The following is a 22,198-nucleotide window of genomic DNA, read 5'->3' as shown; positions in this document are numbered from 1 at the left end:
AATCATACCCTCCAAAAAATCTTGATGAAAAAAATTTCAGTCTTGACTAATGAGATCAATCAAATATTACAAACACTCGTCACAAGGCTAATGGAAAATGAAAATAAGGTCCTCATTGGCAAATAATAACAGAGTGGTCAAAGTCAATGTCACTATTCAGAGTATTCACCAGCATGACTTTTGAAATTCTATAGAAATAAAAGTCAAAAAGTTGGTGACATCCCAAATCTCAAGAGTCCTAAACAAATACAGCGGGCAACTAGAGTAAGGAAAAGTCAATTGGCAAACTCTTCATATGATCTATGAGACTATGACCCATCCCATTTTTTCAAAAAGTGAGACACTTTACAACAGCAAATGTTAGCAAAAGAAAGCTTGCAGCTGAGGATGACAAATTTAAGTTTCACAATGAAGCAAAAGAATTCATGCTAATTGCTAACTATGCTTATAAGTTTACCTGTGCCATGCGTACCAACGACTCATAGACAGCAACATCTCCATGTGGATGGAATTTTCCCAAAACCTTCAACAAAAACACGTTATATTTTTAGTATTTAGCTATGCATAAGGCACAAAGATATGTAGATATCAATGAGATTTCGGTTCTGTTTTTCTAACCTCTCCAACAACTCTAGCACATTTTTTGAAAGGTTTCTTGGAGGAAAGGCCCAATTCATGCATTGCAAATCTGCTCTCAAGACCATCAAAATAAAACCAATTGATGTTAAGTTGTTATAAAACCAAAATTAAATGCACTCTCCACAAGCAAACCTTTGTTGGTCGTAATTAAGCAAACATTTGTTCACAAGAAGCCCAAGGTACAGGATTTCTATAAAAAGATCTAGGTTATAATATATAAAAATATAAATTGTTAATTTTCAAATAGGGATATCTAAAACCAACTCTGTCAGCAGTATCTTCATTTCTCCTTTTCTTTTCTCTTTTTTCTTCATACTTTTTGATTCTTTGATAGTCTAAGGCTATGTTCTCTTAACCTGAAATAAGGTGATCTAGTCTAAATTTTTTCTAGTTTGAACTTTGTCCGTATTTGATGCTGATCTATAAGAAAAAACATATTCATGTGGGATCTTGTTGAAATAATCTCGTCATATACTTTTCAAATATCTAATTTTTATAAATTTACTAATACAAAATTGAAGATATTTGGTTAAGTAAACTGGAAAAAAGAAAGTCTGATTTGAACTTTGCTAATGGTAATGGTGGGATCTGACAAGAATGAGTGATAAGTTTGTGGAATAAGATAAAGAGAACATAGCATTACTTATACAAGACAATGTGCATCCAAAATACTTCCAAAATATGTTTCCATGCAATCTACAAGATAAGAATACTATCCCCAACTCTCTTAAATTAAAGCCTAGATTGCCTCATTGCAAACAACCGCAAGCTACACCAGGCAAACTAACATTTGTAAGCATAATGTAAAGTTGTAAACATGAACAAGACCAATCGGACAAGAGTTTCTTTGCCTCCCGTCCCCTTCAATAACCATTATATAAACCAGTGCAAAACACATTAATCCCATTATCACCTTTCCCTAACATCCTTTATGCACATTCTCTTCCCAAATGAAGCAATCATTTCTTTAATTCAAGGCATATCATCTTTCAATCACTCAAATAGAATCAACATCAGACCAAAATCCCCTTGAAGCATTCAATTTGTTAAAAACACATACTTCAAAATATGAAATAGAAGAACAAAAAAAACATTACTCACAAAATCCTCCGGTGAACAGGCTTCAATCCGTCACGCACATCGGGCAAAGCTCGACCAAGCAGAACCGACATCGCATATGCCATATAAGCCTCAGTAGCTTCCTTGTGGAGCTCAGTAGGAACAATCCTCTCATTACTAGTATCCCTATCCTTCAGAGACACACTCCCATTGCCCTCATCCCCATTCACTACTCCCATTTCGCTATCATCTCGCCGCTTGGCTTGAATTACCGGACGCCGAGGATTGCTGGTGGAGAAGAAAAGAAGCTCGGAAAATGGCCGAAGTTTCGAGAAACTCGAGGAACGCAGTAGGTGGTGGTTGGAGTAGCGGAAGAGGCGAAATCCTGCGGCTGAGAAAGCCATGGAAGTAGGTTTTGGAGGTAGAAGGTGAGAATTCAAGGAATGGAGGTTCATTCCATGGGAAGGTAAAAGAAGAAACTGGGGAATTTGAAAGAACGAAGAGGGGAAGAGGAGAGGATTTTGTTGTCTCTACTCTAGATGTCCTTAAACCCTAAACTCAATTTAGGGTTTATGCTTGTGGCTTTTTGGATTTTGCGCGCCAATTTCAAGGTGTTCTATTGCAATTTGCAAACAAAACTATTAACGTTACTTCTTCTCTATGAAAAGAAAAAGGATTTTTTAACTAGAATAATACAAACTTTAGATTATTTTTTACGGTTTTTTCACCAAATACCTCTGACAAAAAAATTTATTCACCAAATACCCTAACTTTTTTCAAAATTCACCAAACACCCCTAACCTCTAAAAAAATTCACCAAATATCCCCAAATTTTTAAAAAAAATGACAAATAATACCCTTAATGACTAACGGCGGTTAACTCCCTTAGTCATTAGTGTAAATTAACCCTAAAAAACTCTAATTAACCCTAAAAAACTCAAAAAAACTAACTAACCCTAACCCTCTCTCCGCTAACCCACCACCCCCCAACAACCTTATCCCCACCAGCCCCCCTCCCCCCCACCTCCCACACAGCTCCCCCTCCACCTCCCACGCAGCTCTCCCTCATTCTCCGACGCGTCGTCGCACCCCCTCCCCCATCCCGCAGTCGCGCCTCTCCCTCTCTCGTCTTCGGTGCGTCGTCGCAGCCCCCCTCCCCCAACCCGCAGACGCGCCTCTCCCTCTCTCATCATTTCTCGCTCAGTCTCCGATCCAGCGCATCGTCGAAATGGACGAAGCCACCACCAAATCATCTTCTCGGTCGTCCACCACCACCGCAAGCGAAGAGAGAGATGGATCTGGTGTTGGTGTTGGTGGTTGCGGGGGAGGAGTAGGGGGTGGTCTGGTGTTGGTGGCTGCGGGGGAGGGGTAGGGGTGGGTCTGGTGTTGGTGGCTGCGTGGGAGGGGTAGGGGTGGGTCTAATGTTGGTGGATGCGGGGGAGGGGGCTGGTGGGGTTGGTGTTGGTGGTTGTGAGGGAGGGGGCTGGTGGGGCTGTGGTAACGGGGTTGGTGGTGGGGTGGTGGGGTGGTGGGTTGGGGGCTAGTGGGGCTAGGGTTGTTAGGGGGGTGGGGGTGGGGGTTAGGGGAGAGAGAGGGTTAGGGTTAGGATTAGTTAGAGTTAATTAGGTTAACTTAGGTTAATTAGGTTGACTTAGGGTTAATTAGGTTGACTTAGGGTTAATTAGGTTGACTTAGGGCAAACTTGTAAATAAACACTAATGGAGACTAACGTCCATCAACATTTGGGGTATCTGGTGAATTTTTTTGAAAGTTAGGGGTATCTGGTGAATTTTGAAAAAAGTTGGGGTATTTGGTGAATAAATTTTTTTGTTATGGGTATTTAGTGAAATAACCGTATTTTTTTAATAATACAAACTTTGGGCTAAAATTCCTCCAATGGGTCATGACTGGTTATGAACTTGTTGGTGTAGGCAACCTGATGACGTGGCACTTACCGTTAGGGGACTTTTATAACAATCATTTTAGGCTCTTTTTTTCGTTATTTTCCGAGTCATCTTCTTCTCCAGGTATCTTCCTCCTCCATTTTTTTTCTTCTCCCCCCCCCCCCTCAAATTCTTGCCATGATTCCTTAAATTTCGTCCTCAAAAACAAAATCCCAGCAATTTTAGAATCTGAAGCGTAAATGGCTGCGAGAAGACAAACTTCTGTGGGTTCCTCTGATTCAAGGGGAAATTCTCAAGGTTCCACGAAATGTTCTTGTGGAAGAGAACCTATTGTTCGCACTGTGAAGCATGGAGCAAATGTTGGACAGAAGTTTTATGGCTGCCCTTTATGGCCTGTGAGCATTTAATTTTTTTTACTTGAATTTGTTTACAAAAATTGGGAAATCTAGTGTTTTTTTTGCGACTAATTGACTGTTGTTATATTGTAGGATACTAAGTGTGATTTTTTAAAGTGGTATAATGAGCAAGGGAGTGAAGCTGATGATCTTAGATTTTAGATATTTGAGAAGGAGACTATCTTAATTGAGGGCCTCTTCTCCCCAGCTTATTTTCAGTTCAGTTCAATTCAATTCAGTTTAGTTCAATTCAGTTCAGTTCAGTTAAGCTCAGCTCTGGACAATACTTTTACTCTCACATATCACTATCCACTTCAGTTCAGTTTAATTCAGTTCAATTCAATTAAGTTCAGTTCAATTCATCTGTTTTATGCCGAAGAGAACAAGCCTTGAGAGGGAGTATGAGAACAGTTTAATGACTGAAAAAATCAAAAAATTGCAGCTTGAAAAGGACAACTTGGAAGAACATGTGCAAGAAATGAAAGTTGAGCTTTCACAACTGCGTATTGAGGTGTTGAAAATGTCACGCAATGAGAAGAACTTGACCTTGGCTTTGTTTGTTTCATGGCTTGTTTTTGCCATTTTCTTGTATTCCATTACACTAGTAGTATAATTGCTAATTGCTACGGTTTTACCTATACGCAGCAATATATCACGTAAAAAGTAAAAGTAAAATATAAAATAAAGATATTGCTGCGGTTTCGGCCTAAAACCGCAGCAATATGGTGTCAACAGGAATTTTTTTGAAAAAAAATTGTGTATTTGACCAGACATATTGCTGCGGTTTTTGTCAAAACCGCAACAATATATTAAAATAATATTAAAAAAAAAATTTTAGTATATTGTCGCGGTTCTTGACAAAACCGCAGCAATACTACTAAAAAAATATTAAAAAAACGTATAAAACTGCGTGTGAGTTAGGTTTTTTTTCCCTCACATTTATTCTCTCACTCACACCCGTCGTTTCCCCCTTCATTCTCTCACTCCTCACCCTTCACCCTCACTCTCACTCTCACGGTGATTCACCCTCACCCTTCACCCTCATCCTCACCCTTCATCCTCATCTTTCACCCTCATCCTCACCCTTCACCCTCATCCTCACCCTTCACCTTCATCCGTCGATTCGCTCCGTTCGCTCTATCTTCGACCAACGCATGTCACTCGGCCGTTTGCATCTGCCTGCGCGATTTCGAGACTTCCAGATTTCACCAACCAACCATCAAAATGAGGCGGATGCGAAGTGGTGCTCGTCGAAATCCGTCTGCGTTCGAAATCCGGTCGAAATCCGTCTGCGTTCGAATTCCGGTCGAGTTTCTCTCTCCTCTTTGTGCGACGAGCAGTAATTGTCGTGCATTTTGATGATTTGCAGTTTTGATATTTTGTAATTTTTTTTTTTTTGAAGACTGATATTTTGTAATTAGTTGTTGTTTGGTTGTAATTAGAGGTTGTTGTTTGGTTGTAATTAGATGTTGTTTATTGTTTATTCTTGACTGATTTTGTTAGATTTCTTCACTCCTTAGTGCAGTAAGTTGATTTGTTGGAGTTTTGTTTTTGTTATAGATTTCTTGGATTTCTTAGTTTTGTTTGTTTTTCAGATCTCTTAATCCTTGATATTTTTCATTTTTTTTTCAAGTTTTTGTATTTTTGGTTTTTTTGTGTAGCTGATTTTTTTTTTGGTTATATTTTTTGTAATCACTTCCTGGTTTGCGGTGGTTAATGGCAGGGTAGACCAATGGTCTTGGGTACTCTTCTTCACGGCTCGAGAAATTTTAAAAAAAAAATTATTTACCCGCCCAGCGTCTATTGCTGCGGTTTTAGGAAGAAACTGCAATAATATGTGTATGTTTTATTATTAAATACAACATATTGTTGTGGTTTTCCCCAGAAACCGCAACAATATGCTGTATTATTTTGATATAAAATGCTAATATTGCTGCGATTTTGCCTAGACACCGCAGCAATATGTTCAGATATTGCTGGGGTTTAAAACCGCAACAATATATCAATTACCTATTGTTGCCTTCTTAATTGTTGCGCGGCCAATACCGCCGCAATAGACCACTTTTTGACCGCAGCAATAAGCATTTATTCTACTAGTGTTAAGTTGCTCTAAGGTTGCTATTGGTGGCTGTAACAAATATGATCCTTTGTTTTTATAATACAAAAAGAATTGTTGGAACCCTTCAAGTTGTTGTCATGTTATTTTGCATATGGTGAACAGAGGAGAAAAGTTTGGTATTTTGCAATGAAAAAAAGTTGAGTCAAATGCTCATCCATACATCCAATTTCAGATACATCAACTGTTCAAAATAATCCTAAGGAGAGTCAAATGCTCAATTGGATCACATGTCATAAACTTGGGACTAATTAATTACCATAATGTACCAAAAAATCACAACCCTAATAACTCTACCTAAAATCAGTTCATAACCAAAAAAACAGAGGCCTAATTCACTGATGAGTTGTTTGGTGAAGAGTGGAGCATTGGCTGGACTGTGAGGCTTGAAAGCCTTGGTAAGTAAGCATACTAGGGGCAGCAGATCTTGGTGGCTGCACAAAATGGTGAAAAAGTTTGGTGCAAGTTGAACAAATGTTGAAACTAAAAAAAGTCACAATGACTTACATTGAGAATGGGTGAACCATCATCCCCAATGAACACCCCCACACCAACTAGGACCCTCCCCTTCCCTTTCCCTTGCCTCTTCTTCCACCTCCCCTAGAGCTAACTCCACCTCTGACCATTCTTCCCCCTCTACCAAGCTTAGAGGGTTGTGCAGTTGCATTGTGATGAGTTGAGTTTGCACTGGGTTGATCTCTGGCTTGTGGTGGTTGGCCATCCTTCCTAGGCCTCCCCCTAGGTTTTTTGGGTGCAGGCTCAGGCACAGTTATGGTGTCCCTGTTTAGGCACCTCCTTTTATTGTGGCCCTTGACCTTGCATAGGCTGCAAGTCATCTCAGATGCAGTTCTCTTCAAGGTCCCAGGCTTATTAGGGTCTTCCTCAGGATCCCTCCTCCTATTCTTTCTAGGTCTACTTGGACCTATTTTGATAGGAGGGGGTTGTACTTCACATGACACCCTTGGCCAATGTCTTTCCCCTTCTAATGGTGGAATGGAACCTGCACAATTAACAATAAAGGACTTAGAGATCATATAAAGTAGGCAAAGATTACAGAAGTAGGAATCCAAGTTGAAATGATTTACCTGCATATGCTGCTAAGTAGACATCCTTCCTGTAAAAAGGATCAACAAAAGCTTCCTTCGTGCTGAAAATATATGCATGCATTGGCATGATAGTAAGGCACACCCTTTATCTCCCACTTCCTATAGGTGCATGTCCTTGCATTTAGATCCACAACCAACTAGTCCAAATAGTAATTGACACTGAATAAGTTGTTTGTGGAGGGAAGCACATTACACTTTGCAGCATTTTCTTTCTCTTTCTCCAACATGGCTTGAATTCTTGGACACAATGCAGATGTCACCTTCTCCATTTTCTGCCTTTTGAGCACAAGTATCTACATTAGAGCAGCTCTGATGTCTTCCATCATGTAAAGCAGGTGCTTTGTCCTTGCATTGATAATATATGCATTGAAGGTCTCTGCCCTGTTGTTGGTAATGGCATCAGTCCTCATAGAATTTGGGATTATATGCTTTGAAAGCATTTGTAGCATCTTCACTTATTACCCCAAATTCTCCAAGAGCCTCATTATAATCACCTTGATTATAAGCTTTTGCAATTTTCCAAAATTGCAATTTGAACTCATCACCCTTGAAAGACTTATGCCATAGGGCAAGTATATGTCTGGCACAATGATTGTGTTCTACTTTGGGTAGAACAATAGACACAACATTGACTATAGCCTACAACATTGAGTATAGCATTGAGTATACACAACAACCACACAAATAAAATGAACAAAATGAAAAAAAAAGGAAAAGGGAGTGGTTTAGGATACCTGATGTTCATCAGAAATGATGGCAACTCCTTCATCATCTCCAAGTTGTAGGCAAGCTTGAATGTGATCTGCCACGAGTCATTATTCTCACTCTCTACAATTGTCCATGCTATAGGATACATCTGCTCATTCCCATCTCTCCCCACAGTAGATAATAGTTGTCCACCCAAGAAGGTCTTAAGGAAACATGCATCAACACATATTACCTTTCTACATCCCTTTGATCCATAAACCCTTTTTGCAGTCCCTGAAAGCATGTAAATAACCTGTGAAAAATAGGTGCACCCCCTTTACCAAATGTTGTAACCAACTCCACACTTGTACCAGGACTAGATGTTTTAAGAGCCTCCAAGTAAGGCATAACCTTCTTATAATGATCTGTGATGCTCCCATGCAGTAACTTATGTGCATCATACTTCACTTTGTATGCAAAACCCCTTGTGACCACAACTTTATAAGCCCTCCTTATAGTTTCAACTATTTCCTTAGTTAGCCAGTGGGACCTGGCCTTAAAAACATCCAACAACTGCTCAGTAACCCAACTACTCTTTAGTTGTCTGTTCTTTTTCATGTTTCCATGGCAGGTGTGCTGTGCTACAACTCTCCTAACAACTAGTGTAGCTCTCCTAGTGTCCCAAGCTGCATACAAATAAAAAGGCTATCCAAATATGCACCTAATCCCAATTTGTTGTTGATTGTTCTTGTTGCTGTGACTAATCTTCACATTCCTACCCTGTAATATAGCCCAATTTGCTACAGCTTCTTTGAATGCCTCCCTTGTAGAGAATCTTTGCCCAATAGACCACTTAAACTTAGAGAAGTTAGTGTTTGGGTCCATAATTTCACCCACCCTCTTCCTTTTTCTAACAATCAAATCACCCTCCTCTTCACTCGCAGGGGTGTGTGTATTTCATCTCCACTCTCTTCATACTCACTGATGTTACCTTCTTCAAGGGTGGGGGCAGGTTCTAAGGCTTCACTGGTAGAACATATGCTTATTGTTGCGGTTATTAAGTGGTCTATTGCGGCGGTTTTGACCGGGCAGCAATTAAGGGGTCAACAATAGGTAATTAATATATTGTTGAGGTTTTATACCGCAGCAATATCTGAACATATTGTTGTAGTTTCTGGGTAAAACCGCAGCAATATATATATTTTGTATCAGATTCATAAAGTATATTGCTGCGATTTCTAGGGAAAAACGCAACAATATGCTTTATTTAATAATGAAAAATAGGCATATTGCTGTGGTTTCTTGGGAAACCGCAACAATAGGTTCAGATGTAAACAAATTTTATTTTTTTGCATTTTGCCATTAAATTCAAAAGATAAAAAAAAATCAGAAAAAATAGCAAAAATTCAAAAACTTTTACCAGAAAATGAAATGAAACTAACAAAGAAAAAAACAACAATAAGAAAAATGAACAAAGAAAAAAACAAAAATGAAACTAATGAAGAAAAAGACATCTGACAATAAAATAATCTTAAACAATAAAATAATCTTAGTGCGAGAATAATCTTACACAATATCCTTAAACAATAAAATAATCTTAGTGCGCGAATAATCTTAAACAATATCCTTAACAATAAAATAATCTTAAACAATAAAAACAAAAGAAAAAAGAAAACAGAAAAAACGTCGAGAATCTGAATTGAGAAATCAAGCTTTTTAACACAAGCCATTTGATAAAACTGAATAGCAGTATAAGTGAGACGCCACCATCGACGACCTTTGGGTTCTCATCCATGGTGGTGGCGCAGTTCACGAGCGACGAAGGCCAGCGAACCACGAGCCACGAACGACGAAAGCCGGCGAGCCACGAACGACGAAGGCCGACGAGTCACGAACGACGAAGAATGGCCAGTCACGAGCCACGATGGATGGCAGCCACGAGAGACGGCGAGCCACGACCGACAGTTAAGGAGAGAGATGGCGAAAGCAGCGCTGAAGAGGAGAGAGAGGGCGACCAAAGAGAGAGAGGAGAGAGGAGCCACGGTGAATGAGAGAGAGAAGGCGAAAACCCTAGTGAGGAGAGAGAAGAGAGAGGATGTTGAGGAGAGAGAGGAGAGTGAAGAGAAACTGCTGAGCTAATGAGGGAGAGAGGGGAACAAAACCCTAGTTGGGCCGTAATTTTTTTTTATATTTAAAATAGAGGTGATCAAACATGGCCCGGCCCGCTAGCCCGGCCCGGCCCGGCCCGTTTTTGGGCCGGGTTTGGGCAGAATTTTTCGGCCCGCGGGCCGGGCCGGGCCCGGCCCGGTCATTTTTTTTTTTGTTTTTGGGCGGGCTTTGGGCAAGCTAAAAACGACTTTTTAGTCTATTTTTTGGCCCGGCCCGTTTTGGCCCGCAAAAGCCCGTTAAGCCCGGCCCGAAATAGCGGGCTTTGGACACAAAAATTCGGCCCGAATTTAGGCCCGGCCCGGCCAATGGGCAAATTTTTTTGGCCGCGGCCCGGCCCGAACCCGGCCCGGCCCATGATCACCTCTAATTTAAAACAGCATATTGTTGCGGTTTTTTATAAGAACCGCAACAATATATTAAAATAATATTTTTTTTATATTATTTTAATATATTGCTGCGGTTTTTTCGAGAAACCGCAGCAATATGTTTGCTCAAAATTTCAAAAAAAATTTGTTGAAACCATATTGCTGCGGTTTTTGGCCAAAACCGCAGCAATATGCTTATTTTATATTTTGTTTTTTCTTTTTACGTGATATATTGTTGTGTATAGGTAAAACCGCAGCAATAAGCAATTATTCTACTAGTGCTTGGCTCAATTGTTGAGCACCAAGAAGACCTTCTGCTGCTTGTTGCACTCCCCAACCCTATTCCTAGCTATCCTGAACTCATATCATCACTAGTATCAGACTTAGGGATCTCAAAGACAAAATCTTCACCTTCTAACTCCTCTAGCTCGGGCAAGAAATCTTCACTTTCTAGGGCGCTCACCTCCTCGTCAGTACTAGTTTCACCATCATCATGTTCATAATTAGGGTCACTTTCATCACTAAAACCAGCACTGTCAAGGCCATGTAGATCTTTCAAAGGAATTGGACTGTCTGGCCTTGGGTCCACCCATTCATGACTGTCAATGAAGTTTGTGTCAATAGGTTCAGTGCATTGAATGGATGGTGAAGGTTTTTTGTGTGGTGAAGGTTTTTTGGGTGGTGAAGGTTGTGTTGCTGGTGAAGCATGTGTGGGTGCTGAAGGCTCTGTGGGTGCTCAAGTTTGTGGGTGTTTTTCCTTGGTCCCTATGGTACACATAAACATCAAAACACCTACTCGATCTTAACAGCAATTTCAGCCATCTCTAACACCTCTTTGTCTGCATAACCCTCCTTAAACCATTAACTAAACCTATTCCTGGTACCAAGTAGAAAAGACCCTTAATCCTTGCATAGTAACCTGATTTTTTTTTGCTTCATTTTCTAAGTCAAACCAACACAACTCATCAGATTTTACACTCACAGTCCTAGACTTACCTGATATGGAAATAGTAATAATTATATGGAATTCTAGTTCTGTTAGGATTCTATGTAAATTAGGAATTTAATTTCAGTTTTATTTTAATTAAGTGTTTAAGTTGATGAAGGAATCCTATTATATTTAGGAGTCTAATTCCTTATCAGAGTCTAATTAGGAGTCTTATTTTGTTAATTATCTTAGAATAGGCGTGTGATATAGATAAGTATAGGATATTATTTTTCTTGATCCTTAAGATAAAGATAAATAAGTTTATTTGTTTTACTAGTTCTAGTAGGTTTAGGAAACTTGTACTATATATATGGGTTTTTAATAAGTTAGAGAGTTGTTTGAGTTATTTTGAGTTTCAGGAGAGAATCCAAAACCCTTGTTTTACAAGTGAATCTAAAACCCTAGTTGAACCGTGAGCTGAAATACACCTGGGTTCATCATATCTTGTTACTAAATAAATAAAAACTACAAAAAAAAATACAAACTTGCATAAACCAAATCCACTAAACTACATTAAAGAGCCTAGCTAAGTGAAATCTTCATCAAGATTCACATCAATTGGTGTGGCTGCTGGGATGGTGGATTCATACCAAAGGGAGGCATATTTTGTGAGTTTAAGGATAGCATAGGAGAAGCGAGACCCATCACTTAGGTTTCGGTGCTCAAAGTGTCGTTCAATCCGTTGTTCCCACTCCAAATAAGCTTCGGGGTCCAGATCACCATCAAAGGAGGGTAGGTCAGCCAAGCGTAAGTCGTCCTCTCGACGAGGCTGATGGGAAGGTTGGCGAGGAAAAGTATTGTCGCGCGGAAGTCCTGGAATTGCGTGGCCATGGCAGCCAGCTGAGCGGCGAGGGCGTCGACATTGTCTTGCGTGGCTTGGATGGACGCGTGCGTAGCCTTGAGGGCAGCGTACATCTCGGCTTTGTCTTCGGTATCGGACATGGCTGGCGAGTGTGGGGAGGCTGAGGTGCGCTGAGCGAAGGAGAAAGCGAGGCGGGGCGAGCCGGATGTGCGAGGGAGATGCGTGGGGTGTGATGGACAGCAGCCACACCAATTGATGTGAATCTTGATGAAGATTTCACTTAGCTAGGCTCTTTAATGTAGTTTAGTGGATTTGGTTTATGCAAGTTTGTATTTTTTTTGTAGTTTTTATTTATTTAGTAACAAGATATGATGAACCCAGGTGTATTTCAGCTCACGGTTCAACTAGGGTTTTAGATTCACTTGTAAAAACAAGGGTTGTGGATTCTCTCCTGAAACTCAAAATAACTCAAACTCAAAACTAATATTATTGATAGCCGAAAATCCTTTATATAATACAAGATTTTCCTAAACCTAATTGAATTAGAAAAACAACTAAACTTATTTATCTTTATCTTAAGGATCAAGATAAATAATTATCTTATCTTTATCTAAGTACTTCACACGCCTAATCCAACTATAATTAGGATTATTAAAACTCCTACTTTGACTCAAATGATAAGGAATTAGACTCCTAAATATAATAGGATTCCTTTATCACTCAAACATTTAATTAAAATAAACTGAAATTAAAAAACCCTAATTTACATAGAATCCTAACAGAACTAGAATTCCATATAATTATTACTATTATCATATCAAACATCTCGGCTTTGTCTTCGGTATCGGACATGGCTGGTGTGTGGGAGGCTGAGGTGCGCTGAACGAAGGAGAAAGCGAGGCGGGGCGAGCCGGATGTGCGAGGGAGATGCGTGGGGTGTGATGGACAGCAGCCACACAATTGATGTGAATCTTGATGAAGATTTCACTAAGTTTGGGCTCTTGAAGTAGTTTAGTGGATTTGATAATGCAAGTTTGTATTTTTTTTGTAGTTTTTATTTATTTAGTAACAAGATATGATGAACCCAGGTGTATTTCAGCTCACGGTTCAACTAGGGTTTTAGATTCACTTGTAAAAACAAGGGTTGTGGATTCTCTCCTGAAACTCAAAATAACTCAAACTCAAAACTAATATTATTGATAGCCGAAAATCCTTTATATAATACAAGATTTTCCTAAACCTAATTGAATTAGAAAAACAACTAAACTTATTTATCTTTATCTTAAGGATCAAGATAAATAATTATCCTATCTTTATCTAAGTACTTCACACGCCTAATCCAACTATAATTAGGATTATTAAAACTCCTACTTTGACTCAAATGATAAGGAATTAGACTCCTAAATATAATAGGATTCCTTTATCACTCAAACATTTAATTAAAATAAACTGAAATTAAAAAACCCTAATTTACATAGAATCCTAACAGAACTAGAATTCCATATAATTATTACTATTATCATATCAAACATCTCGGCTTTGTCTTCGGTATCGGACATGGCTGGTGAGTGTGGGGAGGCTGAGGTGCGCTGAACGAAGGAGAAAGCGAGGCGGGGCGAGCCGGATGTGCGAGGGAGATGCGTGGGGTGTGATGGACAGCAGCCACACCAATTGATGTGAATCTTGATGAAGATTTCACTAAGTTTGGGCTCTTGAAGTAGTTTAGTGGATTTGATAATGCAAGTTTGTATTTTTTTTGTAGTTTTTATTTATTTATAACAAGATATGATGAACCCAGGTGTATTTCAGCTCACGGTTCAACTAGGGTTTTAGATTCACTTGTAAAAACAAGGGTTGTGGATTCTCTCCTGAAACTCAAAATAACTCAAACTCAAAACTAATATTATTGATAGCCGAAAATCCTTTATATAATACAAGATTTTCCTAAACCTAATTGAATTAGAAAAACAACTAAACTTATTTATCTTTATCTTAAGGATCAAGATAAATAATTATCCTATCTTTATCTAAGTACTTCACACGCCTAATCCAACTATAATTAGGATTATTAAAACTCCTACTTTGACTCAAATGATAAGGAATTAGACTCCTAAATATAATAGGATTCCTTTATCACTCAAACATTTAATTAAAATAAACTGAAATTAAAAAACCCTAATTTACATAGAATCCTAACAGAACTAGAATTCCATATAAGTATTACTATTTCCATATCAAATAGTAATAATTATATGGAATTCTAGTTCTGTTAGGATTCTATGTAAATTAGGGTTTTTTAATTTCAGTTTATTTTAATTAAATGTTTGAGTGATAAAGGAATCCTATTATATTTAGGAGTCTAATTCCTTATCATTTCAGTCAAAGTAGGAGTTTTTAATAATCCTAATTATAGTTGGATTAGGCGTGTGAAGTACTTAGATAAAGATAGGATAATTATTTATCTTGATCCTTAAGATAAAGATAAATAAGTTTAGTTGTTTTTCTAATTCAATTAGGTTTAGGAAAATCTTGTATTATATAAAGGATTTTCGGCTATCAATAATATTAGTTTTGAGTTTGAGTTATTTTGAGTTTCAGGAGAGAATCCACAACCCTTGTTTTTACAAGTGAATCTAAAACCCTAGTTGAACCGTGAGCTGAAATACACCTGGGTTCATCATATCTTGTTACTAAATAAATAAAAACTACAAAAAAAATACAAACTTGCATTATCAAATCCACTAAACTACTTCAAGAGCCCAAACTTAGTGAAATCTTCATCAAGATTCACATCAATTGGTGTGGCTGCTGTCCATCACACCCCACGCATCTCCCTCGCACATCCGGCTCGCCCCGCCTCGCTTTCTCCTTCGTTCAGCGCACCTCAGCCTCCCCACACTCGCCAGCCATGTCCGATACCGAAGACAAAGCCGAGATGTACGCTGCCCTCAAGGCTACGCACGCGTCCATCCAAGCCACGCAAGACAATGTCGACGCCCTCGCCGCTCAGCTGGCTGCCATGGCCACGCAATTCCAGGACTTCCGGCGCGATAATACTTTTCCTCGCCAACCTTCCCATCAGCCTCGTCGAGAGGACGACTTACGCTTGGCTGACCTACCCTCCTTTGATGGTGATCTGGACCCCGAAGCTTATTTGGAGTGGGAACAACGGATTGAACGACACTTTGAGCACCGAAACCTAAGTGATGGGTCCCTCATAAACTAAACCACGTTTCTCGTGGTTCCTAAAACACCACCATGCCAAAATTTGACAGCCACAGAAGGCATCCTACATTTATGCATGACAATGAGCAAAATCAACAACAAACATAAAAAATATCCACACAGAAACCCTGAATCTAACACAATCAAAGCAGAATCCCTAATTTCTTCGATTGAACCAAATTTGGATAATGAACAAAATTTCTTTCTTTACTTGAATTACTACCAAATTAGAAGCAAATTGATGAACCTACCTACTTTTAAGCAACAATTCTACCAAAATAACCCACCAACATCCGCAATTTAGGCTTAAACCACACAAAAAATCATCTTCAAAAGCGAATTTAAAAGTTTAGGGTTTTGAATTTTTACCGTGCACAAAACGATGTCATCTTTCTCGTCTTTGTCCTTCTGTTGGGGTTGAGACGTCAATGTCGAGGTTGGTGCGCTCATTAATGGTGGAGAGAGAAACGATTATGACGGAGTAACAGAGGTTAGTGAAGGAAAAGTTCAAAATCCTGGGGGGTTTTGTTTTTTTGGAAAAGTCAACAAATTTTTGAAGGAAATTCATTAAAAAAAGTCAACAGACACATGTTGCAAATTCATATCCGGTTGCCAGTAAACTTGACCCATTGGAGGAATTTTGGCCTAAAGTTTGTATTATTAAAAAATAATCTAAAGTTTGTATTATTGCGAGAGAACCGACCAAAGTTTGTATTATTCTAGTTAAAAAATCCAAAACAAAATTATCATCTCTATTAGATAAGTCAAGGGGTGAGCTATGGTGTCCCCATATAATATTACTTTTATAATCTTAACTTATCAAAAAATACTAATTTTAAAATATTCAATTCCTTCTCGATCTACAATTTATATGCAATGACTAATAAGGAAACTTATAACTTATGATAAGATGTAATGTACGCATAACACCTTTCAAAAAAAATGTGCTTAATATATATTTTCGATTGAAAATTAAAGTGATATAACTAAAGCAATTCTAAACAATTACTCCCTCTATTTCATTTTAATTGTTACACTTTGATATTTTACACTATTCACAAATTTCACTTTGACCATCATTTGTGATTTATAAGCGGATGAAATATAGTCATGTGGGATCTTGTTAGATTCATCATAACATGTATTTTATTAATATGTGCTTTTTATAATTTTTACAAATATAAAACTAAAGATATATGTCCTTAAATGTTGAACCCTAGTTTTGATGATGATAAAGGAACAAAGATGCAAACTAAATAGTGGACTAATGAGTTATTTAAGTGCATGAATTTTAAGGTATCATTGAAAGGAACAAAGAGAATACTAAGTCAAGGAAGAAATCAAGTGTGGATTTTGAAGACTAAGTGAAGATGTTTCCCTAATTGATATTGGAGCAGCATTAGAGCAAGAAGAATAAAGCAAGACGTTTTATTTCTAGTTCCATTGTAAAGGAACGAGTAAGGATGGTAAGGAACTGTGGCAGTTTTATTTGAGAATGATAGTCTGTTCCTTTGTAAGGAACAGACGAATTGGCACTAAACTAATAAGTTAAAGGAACTAACAAATAAAAGGAACTAGACTTAGGCTTGAACCATTACAACGGTACATTGTTGACAGTTGAGTAGATAATGCCTAAAATATAGGTAATCGTTTTTATCTAAGAGAAAATCCGATTCTATGGAAAATCTTTTTAAGGAAAAGCTTTTGTTTTTCAAAAAGATAATAAAAATATTATTCGGTTTTTAAGGATTTTAATTAAAGATAATATTTTTATTAAAAGAATTTAATTTCAGTTTTAATATTAAATATGTTTTAAATTAAATCTGATTTTCGAGTAATGCTCAAAGTAGTTCTATTAACCTAGGAGCAGTAACTAAAAACACGCCCACGTCTGAACAATGATCATGGGATGTTTTGAGGAACGTGTTCCTTGGGGTAAGGAACATCATGGGATAATGGTTTTTCACAAATGCACGTTTTTAATTCCGACGTTCTAAATTACTGTTACTATAAATAATAATATCTAAGTAAGTTCCAAAGGGTGTCTGACTAAGTGATTTAGTGAGTTTAACTAATTAAAGTGTCAGTGCCTTCATTCTCTCATAATAGCCATTTGTTCTTTGCTTACCTACTCTAATTCCACTAAGCTTATTTCGATCAATTGTGTTTTGGTTTTTGGGGTAAGGGGACTTTGAGTGAAGTTCTGTAAGAGAGAAGCTTTGAGTAAAGCAAGTAAGAGTGAGAAAACTTCAAGTGAAGTTGAGAGGAACTGCTGTTAAGAGAACAGTGGTTTAGGAACTTGAGTTTAGGAACTCAAGGTGTGGCTCGAGAATAGAATTAGGCTGTAACAAAGTTGTTTGGCCTAATTAGTGAAAGAGTTGAGTTTAAAATCCCTAGTGGTCGAGGTTGCTTCTTCTTGTTGGGCCCAAGAAGTTTTTCCTCGTAAAAATCCCTTGTGTTCCTTTAGCTTATTTATTTGTTTAAGTTTAAATTTCCGCAAAAAGTTACGTTTATTTCTACACATACAATTCACCCCCCTCTTGTAGTGTTCCTAGAGAAATAACATTAAAGTTTTGCATTGGCATGCGTGAAAAGTTTAATTGCATAGATTAAAATAAAACGGAGGGAATACAAAGTAAGAACTTATATGCACAAAGAACATTACATCCTACTTCATCTTAACTAGAGATGAGCAAACCAACTAGGTTGGACTCCTCCCTCTAGCAAGAGAAACAAACCATCTATACAACTAGCTATATTGTCCCTTTTGTGAGACTATATACAATTTGCTCTGATTTCATTAAACCAAACTCTATCTGTATCAGTAATTTTGTTGGGCAGAACACACAAAATTCTATCAACAACCATTTTTCTTGACTTTTTTCACTAAATACCCCGGTCTCCAACCTAAACCATTCCAGCAAGCTTCATTTCTTGCCCACCAAATCTGGTACATCAGCCCAATGAGCACAGCTGCTATTACAGATTTCTGGAATTGAGATCTTCTGCTTCTCCTCATGAATATCATCTGTCTCTGGAACAGGTGCTGAGTAGTTTTGTATCCAATCCAACTTAGGATATCTTGTAAACAAGCTTGTGAGTAGGAGCATATGAAAAACAGGTGCTCATGTGTCTCCACACCTACAGCATAGAATTGTCAGGCTTCCTCCTGAACCATTCCAGCTTGCTTCAATCTACTCTTGGTCCAAAGTCTCTCCTGCATAGCCAGCCAAGCTATCATTCTATGCTTTGGGATATTAAGCCTATTCCATATGTATCTATCCCAGTTAACAGGTGCCTTTGGACCTATTAACTTCCCATAAACCTTTTTAACTGAATATCTAGGCATGTCAATTATCTCCCTTTACCTATAAACCCTCTGAATCTCCTCCTTGACCTTGCATATCTGTTTCCAGTACCAGCTGCTATTTTGTGGAGCTTGGTATGTCCACCAATCAGCCCCTTTGATGTAAACATTATTTAACCATTTGATCCACAGTGAGTCCTGTTTACTGGCTATTGCCCACACATATTTTGTCATAGCTGCTTTATTCCATTGCATGACCTGTCTTATACCCAGCCCCCTAGCTTGTTTAGGCTGGCAAACCTTATCCCATGCTACATTCCCTCCTCTAGCTGTGTGATAACAGCCTGTCCATAAGTAAGCTCTACAAACTCTTTCAATATCTTGCAGGACACATCTTGGGATTATGAACACCTGAGCCCAGTACACATGGATACTCATCAGCACAGAGTTGACTAGTTGAAGCCTACCAGTGTAGGACAGATGCCTACTGCTCCAAATCTTGATTCTTGCACTCATCTTCTCCACCAAAACTCCACATTCAGCTGTAGAGATCCTCTTTGCACATATGGGAACCCCCAGATACTTAAAAGGGAGTTCACTATGTCTAAACCCAGATGCATTCCTAATTCTAAGAATCAGGCTTTCATTTATACCTGCTGTGTAAAACTCAGACTTCTGGTTATTGATCTGGAGTCCAGATGAATCAGAGAAGAGCTGAAAAGCTTGCAGCATTACATAAACTGAAGGAAAATCACCACCACAACAAAGAATTACATCATCTGCAAATACTAAGTGTGATAATTTTATCCCCTTACATCTTGGGTGATATCTAAATGCAGGCATAGTGTCTAAGGATTTCATAATCCTAGACATATACTCCATACATATTACAAACAGTAGAGGGGAGATGGGATCCCCTTGTCTCAGACCCCTTTTTGATTCAAAGAAACCATGAAGTGAACCATTAAGCATCAAGGAGAATCTAGGGGTTCTAACACATGTCATTACAAGGTGAATAAAATGAGATGGAAATTGAAGTGCTACCATCATCTCATTTAGGAACTGCCAATCAATAGTATCATAAGCCTTCTGCATATCCAATTTCATAATACAGCTAGGCTTCACATTCTTTCTCCCATAGTGTCTCACTAGATCTTGGCACACCATGATGTTATGAACAATGAATCTTTCATGCACAAACTCCCCTTGGTTCTCAGCAATAAGCTCAGGCGACACCACTCTAAGCCTATTACATAACATTTTAGTAATGCACTTATATAGCACATTACAACATGCTATGGGCCTAAATTCTTTTACAGAACTAGGGCATGGTATTTTAGGAATAAGAGTGAGGGTTGTAGCATTTACCTCTTTTAATAACTTTCCAGAATTAAAGAAGGCCAGAACAGTTGCAGTTACATCCTCCCCTATAATAGTCCAAGCATCCCTGAAAAAATAGCCCCCAAAGCCATCAGGACCCGGGGCTTTATCCCCTGGTATTGAGAAAAGAGCACATTTAACCTCCTCAGTTGTGTACTGTCTATTAAGGAACTCCTTGTGTTCTACACTCAGCACAGGTCCCTTATTAATGACACTTTCCTTAACAGGAATTCTGTTAAGTAACTCTGACCCTAGGAGCTTTTTATAGTAGTTCAAGAAAGCTGTGTTGACTTCCTCCACATTCTCCATCCAATTGCCTTGATCATCATGTATAGCATACACTGTGTTTTGCAACCTCCTCGCTCTAATGGACTGATGGAATAGCTTTGTGTTCTCATCACCATCCTTGCACCATCTCATCTTAGACTTCTGTGCCAAGAATGACAAATACTGCTTGTGAACAAGGTTATACTGAATACCTGCCTCTCTTTCAGCCCTTCTGTACTCCATGTTCATGGGCTGAGCTTGAAGTCTCTCCTGACACTGCATTAAAGATCTCAGGGCCCTGATATCTGAAGCTTGTAAATCTGAGAAGCCCTCTGCATTCAGCTTTTTCAGGCCTTGCTTGATTTTTTTCAATCTACTAGTCACCTGATACATTTTACTTCCACTCACCTGAGTTGCCCAGCACTCAGCTACAATTCTTTCAAATTTCTCATCTCTACTCCACATAGTGTAATATATAAATGGTTGTTTACCTGGTTCAATACTAGGGTAAACATTTATCACAATTGGAGTGTGATCAAATATTCCCTCAGGCATGAAGTGTGCCATAGCACTAGGGTAAACATCTAACCAGGACTCATTCACCATGGCTCTGTCAAGCTTGCAGAATACCCTAGACTCTTCTTGCTGTTTATTATTCCATGTATACATACATCCAGAGCTCATGAGGTCCCTCATACCACAGACACTCATACATCTCTGCAAGTTTGCAATCTCATGTTGTCTAACCACAGCTCCAATTCTCTCCTCTGGATTAAGGACACAATTAAAGTCTCCACCCATCAGCCATGGACCCTTAATCTTCAGTGAGATCTCTTCAAGATCCTTCCACACTATTTTCCTACTTGCTGCATCATTAAAAGCATATATCACACTCAAAAAGAAAGACCATGTCCCTCCCATTGGGCTCACACAACAGTGAATTACTTGACTACTCATGAATATGATATTAACTAGGAAGCTGTTGGGATTCCAAGCCAATACAATTCTACCACTCCTATGCTCAGCTAAGTTTGCAGTAAAACACCAGCCACTAAACAACTTTTGGTAAAGACTTCCCATGTTTGAAGCCTTAACCTTCGTTTCAAGGAGGCCAACAATCCCCACAACCTTCTTAGTCAAAAACTTCTTAACCTCCAACTGCTTATTAGGATTATTAACCCCCCTGACATTCCATATTATTATTTTATCCATCCCCCTGTGGGGCCTGGCTACCCCCACCATGCCTACTTCCACCACTTGTAAACTGGACCATGCCCACCATAACCCCTGGTAGCTCCTCTCCTAAACCGCAAAGTCATTCTGGACTGCTGGGGGTTCAGGGCTAACCAATCTTCTCCTAGCTGGTGCAATAACATTCTGAAATATTGCCCCATCAGCCTTCTGTTGCTCCTGGTCTGGCACTTTAGCCTTTTCTTTCCATATCTGCTGAACATTCTAAACATTCTTAAGTTTACACTCCACCTCCTTGTGTCCCATTCCTTTACAGTGTTCACAATACACTGGTTTCCATTCATACTCCACAGGCACATTCATCAACACATTATGTTCATTAAGAAATTCTATACTATCAGGGAAATTTTGATCTACCTTTACTTCAATCATCATCCTTGCATATTGCAATCGCTCATGCTTGCTAGTAGCTTGGTCCAGTTTCATCGGTTTTCCCAATTGTCCTGCAATTTTAAAAATACAGTTTCCCCCCAATACTTGAAATCCAACTTCATCTGAATCCAAGTAGGGATAGTCCTGATATCCTCCCTCGTCACAT

General features: G+C 38.7%; 2 protein-coding genes across 2 annotated transcripts in view; both read right to left on the bottom strand.

Annotated features, from left to right (window-relative positions):
- LOC104883791 (DNA gyrase subunit A, chloroplastic/mitochondrial) overlaps window positions 1–2,306 on the bottom strand; it is a 29,509-nt gene extending 27,203 nt beyond the window's left edge. Inside the window, exons 1-3 of the mRNA XM_010668354.4 lie at window positions 1,741–2,306; window positions 619–688; window positions 458–523 (exon numbers count right to left, since the gene is read on the bottom strand). Of these exons, the coding sequence (XP_010666656.2) occupies window positions 458–523; window positions 619–688; window positions 1,741–2,153 (549 nt within the window). The 5' untranslated portion in view covers window positions 2,154–2,306. The remainder of the gene's footprint in view (window positions 1–457; window positions 524–618; window positions 689–1,740) is intronic.
- A 16,513-nt stretch (window positions 2,307–18,819) lies between these two features.
- Window positions 18,820–21,621, bottom strand: LOC104883796 (uncharacterized). Its single transcript, XM_010668359.1, has one exon. It carries the CDS (start codon window positions 21,619–21,621, stop codon window positions 18,820–18,822), a length of 2,802 nt encoding a protein of 933 aa, XP_010666661.1.
- Window positions 21,622–22,198: the final 577 nt, after the last annotated feature.

The sequence above is a fragment of the Beta vulgaris genome, chromosome 4, assembly GCF_026745355.1.
Source record: "Beta vulgaris subsp. vulgaris cultivar EL10 chromosome 4, EL10.2, whole genome shotgun sequence".
NCBI classification, from domain to species: Eukaryota; Viridiplantae; Streptophyta; class Magnoliopsida; order Caryophyllales; family Amaranthaceae; genus Beta; species Beta vulgaris.
The sequence above is the reverse complement of the archived record's forward strand: the minus strand, read 5'-3'. Positions and strand labels throughout refer to the sequence as shown.

Bases quoted from the DNA above. Each gene is read 5' to 3' on its own strand.
- LOC104883796 (XM_010668359.1), bottom strand. From the start codon at position 21,621: ATGGATAAAATAATAATATGGAATGTCAGGGGGGTTAATAATCCTAAT.